Below are 8,076 nucleotides of genomic sequence, written 5' to 3'. Positions count from 1 at the left end.
CATTCTTGATCCCCTGTTGGCTGGGCTTCTAGGCATGACCCACCCCACCCAGCTCACTCAGATGGCTCTTGATAACCTGAGAGAATTCCAGGGCCTGTTGTTGAGCAGGTCGATTTTCACCCTGTTTAGTACCTGTGCCTTCCTGACCAGCTAGCTGTGTGAGACCGGGCACAAGGGCAAGGGAGATGCAGGGACCTGGCTGTGGTCTAGGAAGAGAGATTATATGAAACAAAAACTAATGACCCAGCCAGGTTAACTGTGGGAACTAAGGCTGTAGACTGTTGGGACCTTAGATGTTTCTGATCTCTTGATTTTAGAGTGCTGAATGATGATGGGAATTTGTGTGTTTGTGAGTGTGTGTGTGTGTGTGTGTGTGTGAGTGTGTGTATGTGTGTATGTATGCTGGTACTGGGGCTTGAACTCAGGACCTAGTGCTATCCCTTTGCCCGCTCTTTCCTTTCTTTCCTTTCACTCCCTCCCTCCCTCCCTTCCTTTCTTTTTTCTTTCTTTCCTTTCTGTCCTCCCTCCCTCCCTCCCTCCCTTCCTCCCTGCCTGCCTGCCTGCCTGCCTGCCTTCCTTCCTTCCTTCCTTCTTTCCTTCCTTCCTTCCTCTTGCTTGCTTACTTGCTTGCTTGCTTTTTCTTGCTTGCTTGCTTTCTTGCTTTCTTCCCTGAGGCTAGTGCTCTACCACTTGAGCCACAGCTCCACTTCTGGCATTTTCTGTGTATATGGAACTGAGGAATCTAACCCAGGACTTCATGAATGCTAGGTGAGCACTTTACCACTAAGCCAGGTTCCCAGCCCCTCCCTTTGCTTTTTCACTCAAGGCTAGTGCTCGATCACTTGCACCACAGCTCCACTTACAGGTTTTCTGCTGGTCAGGTAGAGATACGAATCTCATAGACTTTTAGATCTGGCTGGCTTGGATCCATGATCCTCAGATCTCAGCTTCCTGCCAAGCTGGAATTACAGGGGTGAGCCACTGGTGCCCAGACAATGATGAGAAAGTCTACCTCAGCAGCTATAGTGAGTCCAGGATTCAGTAACACAGTGTTTGGAAGTGGATGGGTAAACAGGATGTGGGAAGACAATGAGTGTGATCCTCAGTTGGTTCTTCATTTGGGAGGGGACAAGTTAGGGTTACACATGTGCACGGAACAAGAAAACTTCTTCCTAGATGTTGTCCCAGAATCCTTTCCCTGCAGGTCCATCAGGATGGAAGATCAGGACTTGCCCACACTGGTGCAGCTGGCGGCTCGGAGCCTGCTGACGAACCAGGCCTTGGCTATCTCGGCTCTGGAGGACCTGCCTGTGGAGCTCTTCCCTCCACTGTTCAGGGAGGCCTTCGCCAGGAGATGCACAGAGGCGCTGAAGGCCCTGATCCAGGCCTGGCCCTTCCCCTGCCTCCCCCTGGGGGCGCTGATGGAGGCGTCAGACTTGGAGGCCTTGCAGATTGCCTTGGATGGGCTGGACATGCTGCTTGCTCTGACAGATAGGCCAAGGTGAGGTTTATCAAGAGAAAACCCCTTAAAGTGCAAGGAAGAGCCAGCTGGGGTCTGGGAGAGTGGGTTGAACTAGTAGTCCAGATATTTCTTCTGGTACCAGTCAGGAGGACCAGAGAGTCCTGGGCAGTGGCTGAGCACATCCAGGAACATCTTCCGGGTGGTAGGACTCCTTAGAATGGACGCAGGAGGGGGAAAACAATGGAGGGGGTAACAATGTTCAAGAGGAAGTGTACTCATTACCTCACTCATGTAACTGTAACCCTCTGTATAGTAGCTTTACAATAAAAAAAACAAACAAAAAACATAAAAAAAAAAAAAGAATGGATGCAGGGAGGGCAGAAGGCTTACGCCTGTAACGCTAGCTACTTGAAGGCTGAGCATCTGAGGATCATGATTTGAGGCCAGCCCGAGCAGAAAAGTCCATGATACTCTTATCTCCAATAGACTACTCAGAAAAAGCTGGAAGTGGTGCTGTGGCTCAAGTGGTAGAACACTAGCCTTGAGCACAAAGAGGCGCAGGGACAGCACCCAGGCTCTGAAATCAAGCCCCAGCGACTGGCCGAAAAACAAGAGTAGCGGGGCAGGGGAGAAAGAGGAGAGGAAATGAAGGAAAAGGAAGGGAGAGGGAAGAAAGGGAAACAGACGGGGTCGGGAAGAAGAGGAGAGTTTCAAGTGGAAGGCTGGTTCTTTCTGCATATCTGGGCTTGTTTCCCCCGCAGACGGTGGAAATTGCAGGTGCTGGATTTGAGGAACCTTCACCACAACTTCTGGAAGCTTTGGGCTGGAGGCAATGCCGATGTCAGTCCCGCACAGTCCAAGACTAGGAGACTGAAGAGTCCAGCAGAGGAGAATGGAGGGGAGATGGGTACGAAGCCGCTCTTGGAGGTGTTGATGGACCTGAGCCTCAGCCAGAGAACCCTGGACCCATTCTTGTCCTACCTCCTCCTGTGGGTGGAGCAGAGAAAGGCTTTAGTGCTGCTGAGCTGTAAGAAGTTCAAGATCATCACCCCATACGTGCACAGTGCTGAGAAGATCCTGGACAAGCTGCAGCTGGCCTGTGTTGAGGAAGTGGAAGTGAACTGCAACTGGACCCTGTCCAGCCTGGCCACTTTTGCTCCTTACCTCAGCCGGATGGGAAATCTTCGCAGCCTCCTCCTCTCCCACGTCCACCGGGCCGCCTTTATTACCCCAGAGGAGCAGGAGCGGTTGGTCCTGCAGTTCACCTCTCAGTTTGCCCACCTGGGCTGCCTCCAGGAGCTGTCCATGGACTCTGTCTGCTTCCTGGAAGGCCGCCTGCACCAGGTGCTCAGGTGAGGGAGCCTTTGCTGTCCCTGGAAGTTTAGTGAGCACCTACTGTGCCGACCACCAGGGATTGTCTCAGAGATCCAGACACCAGAACATTAGGAATGTCGACTTCTGTCCTGTAGCCAGGTCTCCTGTTAGCACCCATGTGAAGGCAGAGGTCAAAGCTGGGGTGCATGTAAATAAATACAGAGGGCTAACTTGGGGTTCATGAAAGGCAGAGGGTTTTGCTGGAGTGTGTGGCCTAGAAAGGGCCACCGTACCAGGAAGCTATCTGTGGGGCTGTGGTCACAGCAGCCTGGATCCCGTTCCCCATGGTCCTCTCCTTGGAGGCCGTCCCCCGCCCCCCCCCCCCCCCCCCCGCCTCTCCCCTTCAGTTCTCAGATCTAACCCTTGGCTCTCTCCTCAGGTTCCTGAGGACCCCGCTGGAGTCCCTCTCAATAACCGACTCTCGGCTCTCAGAATCAGACTTGACGTGTCTGTCGCAGAGCCCGAGCATCCGTCAGCTCAGCGAGCTGAACCTGAGCGGTGTCAGGATGACTCGCTTCAGCCCTGAGCCCCTCCGAGTTCTGCTGGAGAGCGTCGCGGCCACCGTGAAGACCCTGGACCTGGAGGACTGCGGGATCCGGGACGCCCAGCTCACCGCCATCCTGCCCGCCCTGAGCCGCTGCTCCAGCCTCACCACCTTCAACTACCTGAGGAACCCCGTGTCTGTGACCGCCCTGGAGGCCCTGCTGGTCCACACTGTGCACCTGAGCCACTTAAGCCTGGAGATGTATTCTACTCCTCTGGAGGTCTACGGCCCCCAGGGCGCCCTGCACCAGTGGAGGCTCAACCAACTTCGTGATAAGCTGATGATAATGGCAGAGCCGTTAAGACAGTCCAGAACAATCTGGTTCAGTACCATTCCCTGTCCTCTCCCTGGCAACCAGGCCCAGTTTGAAGCCCAGGCTCACCTGTGCCCTGGGTGTTACCGTTGGGCCTAGGCATTTAAAACCCTGCTTCTGGGCTATTGACCCAGAACCTGTTCAGTCTGGGGAGGGGAAAGGACAGGGCCGACAGCAGGGGCAGCCTTGGATGGGAGGTGTTGACCTGGGAAGTTGAGAACCTTCAGAGATTCATGTTCTAAAGGGTTCAGAAATAGAAATTTTGAGTTTCTAGGTTAAGATTTCATGTTTTGAGATTGTTACTTCAGTATAGATGGTTGTAAAGAAATAGAAATAAAGAGCATCTCAGAAAAATACCATTTTGTTTCCTCCATGATCCTCTTGCCTTTTACAGTTTAAATTCACACATCACCATCTTTGATGGTGGCAAAGGACCAATGTTGTCTTGTTCAATAGGGTTTAGTTTCCAGGAACTCCCAGCATGCAGTGCTGCCGTGTTCTTCATGCCTCCCAGTCTCTCTTCTCGGGGTCCCTGTTACTTCTTGCTTCCTTCTGTGTCTGCGGTTTGGTTCACACACCACGGGTGGTTCATCTGAGATGTGTGGCGGAGACAACAGTCAGGGTGGTCTGGGATAGACCCAGGAGCACACTAGTGGGGGAGGGCATGCCCCGCAAGTGGCTCACATCTGTAGTTCTGGCTACTCAGGAAGCTGAGCTCTGAGGATCATTTTTCACAACCAAGCCAGGCAGGAAAGTCAGTAAGACTCTTGCTACTAAAAAAGCTGGAACTGGAACTGTAGCGTAAGTGGTAGAGTGCTAGCCTTGAGCAAAAAAGCTTGGGGAGAACACATAGGCCCTGAGTTTAAGGCTCAGGACCAACACAAAAATAAAGAACAAATGTCCACCAGAAACTGAAGTTGTGATCTGACCTTGGAGAAATGTGGAAAAAAAACAGCCCAATAACATTTTTTTTCTTTTAGTTGTGGGACTTAACCCCAGGGCCTAGGTGCTGTCCCAGAACTACTTTCACTCAAGGCTAGTGCTTACCACTTTGGGCCACAGTGCCACTTTGGGCTTTCTGGTGATTAATTGGAGATAAGTCTCACGGACTTTTCCTGCCTGGGCTGGCTTTGAACCACGATCCTCAGATCTCAGCCTCTTGTGTAGCTACGATTACAGGCATGAGCCACTGGTGCCTGGCCGCAATATTTTTTAATATTAGAAGAAAATTAGTGCCAGGTGCTAGTGGCTCTATGATCTGAGGATTATGATTCATCTCTCTCTTTTTTTAAGGTCATGGGGCTTGAACTCAGGGCCTGTGTGCTGTCTCTGAGCCTCTTTTGACCACTTTGAGCCACAGTTCTACTCTGGGTTTTCTGCTGGTTAATTGGAGATTAGGGTCTCACGGACTTTTCCATGCCTGCTGGGTTTAGACTGCAGATTAGCTAGGATTACAGGTGTGAGCCACCACCGCCTGGCTCTTACCTCCTTTTAACCACCAAAAAGAGCTGAAAGGAGCTGTAGCTCCAGAGGCAGAGCTCTAGCATTGAGCAGAAAATTGTTCAGGAGCATTGTATAGGCCCTGAGTTCAAGCCCTAACAGTGGCACCAAAAAGAAAATTAGTGACACTTTTTTTTCCTTTGGTGCCAGTATTAGGGCTTGAACTCAAGGCCTTGCACACTCATTTGGCTATTCACTTAAGTCTGGCATTCTGTCACTTGAGCCATACTCCATTTTGGCTTTTGGGTGGCTAACTGGAGAATACTGTTATTCGATGCCTTTGTTGCCCAGGCTGGCTTTGAACCGCAGTTCTCAGAGTTCAGCCTCCTGAATAGCTAGGATTTTAAGCTGGGCTTATCACAATGGCTAGGGGAGAATTCCATCACAGATCACATATCTTCAAATCCTGTCAAAAACTGATTTTTGTCGCTCAAACCCTGGAGAGTAGCAGCACACTGCTCCTCCCCATCAGCTGGGAAAACCACAGCAAGAACAAATCCACCTCCAACACTGTCAGAATCCATTGTATTTGTGAAACTCATTTTTTTAGATCCCAGTTCCAAAGTTCAGGAGTCCCAGGTTAGGTCAGGGCACTCGCCCCCCATATGCCAAATAGACGGTGAAGGGCAGACAAAGGAGATTTATTCCATGGCATCCAAGGGAAGACAGCACTTCAATACACCTTCAGCCATATTCAGGGGTGCAGGCATTGGCCTTGGGTTAAATAGGGAGAATTGGAGGCAGGGGCTGAGAAAGCTCTGCAGAGTTACAACAGTTCTGGTCAGTGTGGCCGGGTTCACCATAGCTCAGCTTTTGTCTTTGGGGAGTTCTGGAGAATTTTCACCACTTTTACCTCTGAAAAGCAATGGAAGCAAGTTGCTTGGACCTGATCTCCTGAGTTTGGAGCTGTTTAAGATGAAAAGAGGGCTGGGAGTGTGGCTTAATGGCAGAGCGCTTGCCTGGCACATGCATGAAGCCCTGGGTTCGATTCCTCAGCACCACATACACAGAAAAAGCCAGAAGTAGCACTGTGGCTCAAGAGGTAGAGTGTTAGCCTTGAGCAAAAGAAGCTCAGACACAGTGCTCAGGACCTGAGTTCAATCCCCAAGACTGCCAAAAAAAATAAATAAATAAAGATGATAAGAAGATGGCATTCGGCTGGCTGCCAGTGGCTCACATCTGTAATCCTAGCTACTTAGGAGGCTAAGATCTGAGGATCATGGTTCAAAGCCAGCCCAGGCAAGAAAGCCTGTGAGACTCTTGCCTTCAATTAACCACCAGAAAACCAGAAGTGGAGCTTTGGTTCAAAGTAGTAGAGTACTAGGGCAAAAGAGCTCAGGAACAGTGCCCAGGCCCTAAATTCCAGCCTCACAACTGACAGAGAGAGAGAGAGAGAGAGAGAGAAATACAAAAACAAAACCATATTCATTTAAATAGGTTAAGCACCCTTTTTTTTTTTTTGGTCGGCCGTGGGGCTTGAACTCTGGGCCTGGGCACTGTCCCTCAGCTCTTCAGCTCAAGGCGAGCGCTCTACCACTTGAGCTACAGCGCCACTTCTGGTTTTCTGGTGGTTTATTGGAGATAGGAGTCTCACGGTCTCTCCTGCCCGGGCTGGCTTTGAACCGCGATCCTCAGATCTCAGCCTCCTGAGTAGCTAGGATTACAGGCATGAGCCACCAGCACCCGGCTTAAGCACCCTTTTTTATTTTACATCTATGGGTCCTGCTTTTTACACTCTACCTAATCCTTTCCATTTTCTAAAGGTAGAACTAGCAAAAGCTGAGCCAATCCAGATCAACTAGGTGAAACTTCAGAACTCTAAACAGATGCTGATTTCTGATTGGAGGCTGGGAGTTAGCAGGAAGGTAAATAAATGAATCTTAAGAGGAATGAGAGAAGTAGAATCTAGGAGGGGACATGGAGTTCTTTCCTTGGCCCTTCAGGGTCTCAGAGATCACTGCCCATCAGATTCAAGATGGGTAAGTCCCTCACTTTGTGCAGAGTCCAGGCCTCAACCAATCTCAGGGATGACCCAGCTTAAGATGCCACAGAAAATATTGTAATAGTTTTCCTTCAGACGAACAGATTCATGTGTGTGCTGGGACTGGGGATGGAATTCAGGTCCAGTACTCTTGTAGTGGGGAGGTCAGTGAGACCACTGAGTCTGCAGTGAAAATGTAAAAGATTTTATTGAGGGCTGGGAAGGTGGCTCAGTGATAGAGTGCTTGCCTTGCATGCCTGAGGCCCTGGGTTCGATTCCTCAGCACCACATAAGCAGAAAAAGCTGGAAGTGGTGCTGTGGCTCAAGTGGTAGAGTGCTATCCTTGAGCTGAAGAGCTGAGGGACAGCGCCCAGGCCGAGTTCAGGCCCAACAACCAACAACAACAACAACAACAAAAAGATTTTATTGAGTGAAAAGTGCTGACGTACCAGGACTGCACCTGGAGTCGGGATCCCAGGAAACGGCCCTGAGTGCCAGCCCATATCAGCTTTTTAAGTATTTTGGGCTATGGTGGGGAAAGGGGGAAGGTTGGGTGTTGGTTTTAGCCAATGATTGTTGCAAGAAATTTGCACCTTAAGTTTAAGTTTCCTGCCAAGGTTTTGCTAGCAGGAAGCAGGGGAATAGAACAAAGGGTGGTGATGGTTCAGCTGGGTTAGGACTCATTGTTCAGAAAACGGCAGAAGCAGAGTTACAGAGTTACAGGGTTACAGAATTACAATTACAGTTACTAGCTAAAATAGCTAGTTACTAAGAAGTCTTATCCACAGCACACTTACATTTATATCTTTTTTTTGTTCTTTAAATTTAAATATTTTTTAGTTCTTTTTTGTTGTGAAAATACTGTACAGAGGGGTTACAATTAGATGGGTAAGATAATGAGT

At 49.9% G+C, this 8,076-nt stretch overlaps 1 protein-coding gene across 1 annotated transcript; it reads left to right on the top strand.

Annotated features, from left to right (window-relative positions):
* The first annotated feature begins 1,214 nt into the window (after positions 1-1,214).
* LOC122121447 (PRAME family member 12-like) lies at positions 1,215-3,792 on the top strand. The gene is made up of 3 exons (XM_042695662.1): positions 1,215-1,501; positions 2,224-2,814; positions 3,216-3,792. The coding sequence occupies exons 1-3, from the start codon at positions 1,215-1,217 to the stop codon at positions 3,790-3,792; spliced, it is 1,455 nt and encodes a 484-aa protein (XP_042551596.1).
* The last annotated feature ends 4,284 nt before the right edge of the window (positions 3,793-8,076 follow it).

This window comes from Dipodomys spectabilis, unplaced genomic scaffold (genome assembly GCF_019054845.1).
Source record: "Dipodomys spectabilis isolate Male_0828 unplaced genomic scaffold, ASM1905484v1 ptg000188l, whole genome shotgun sequence".
NCBI classification, from domain to species: domain Eukaryota; kingdom Metazoa; phylum Chordata; class Mammalia; order Rodentia; family Heteromyidae; genus Dipodomys; species Dipodomys spectabilis.
This window is presented reverse-complemented; position numbering and strand designations above follow the sequence as displayed.

Coding starts and splice junctions, on each gene's coding strand:
- LOC122121447 (XM_042695662.1), top strand. CDS start 1,215: ATGGAAGATCAGGACTTGCCCACACTGGTGCAGCTGGCGGCTCGGAGC. Junction 1,502..2,223: donor GCTCTGACAGATAGGCCAAG/GTGAGGTTTATC, acceptor TTTCCCCCGCAG/ACGGTGGAAATTGCAGGTGC. Junction 2,815..3,215: donor CGCCTGCACCAGGTGCTCAG/GTGAGGGAGCCT, acceptor CTCTCTCCTCAG/GTTCCTGAGGACCCCGCTGG.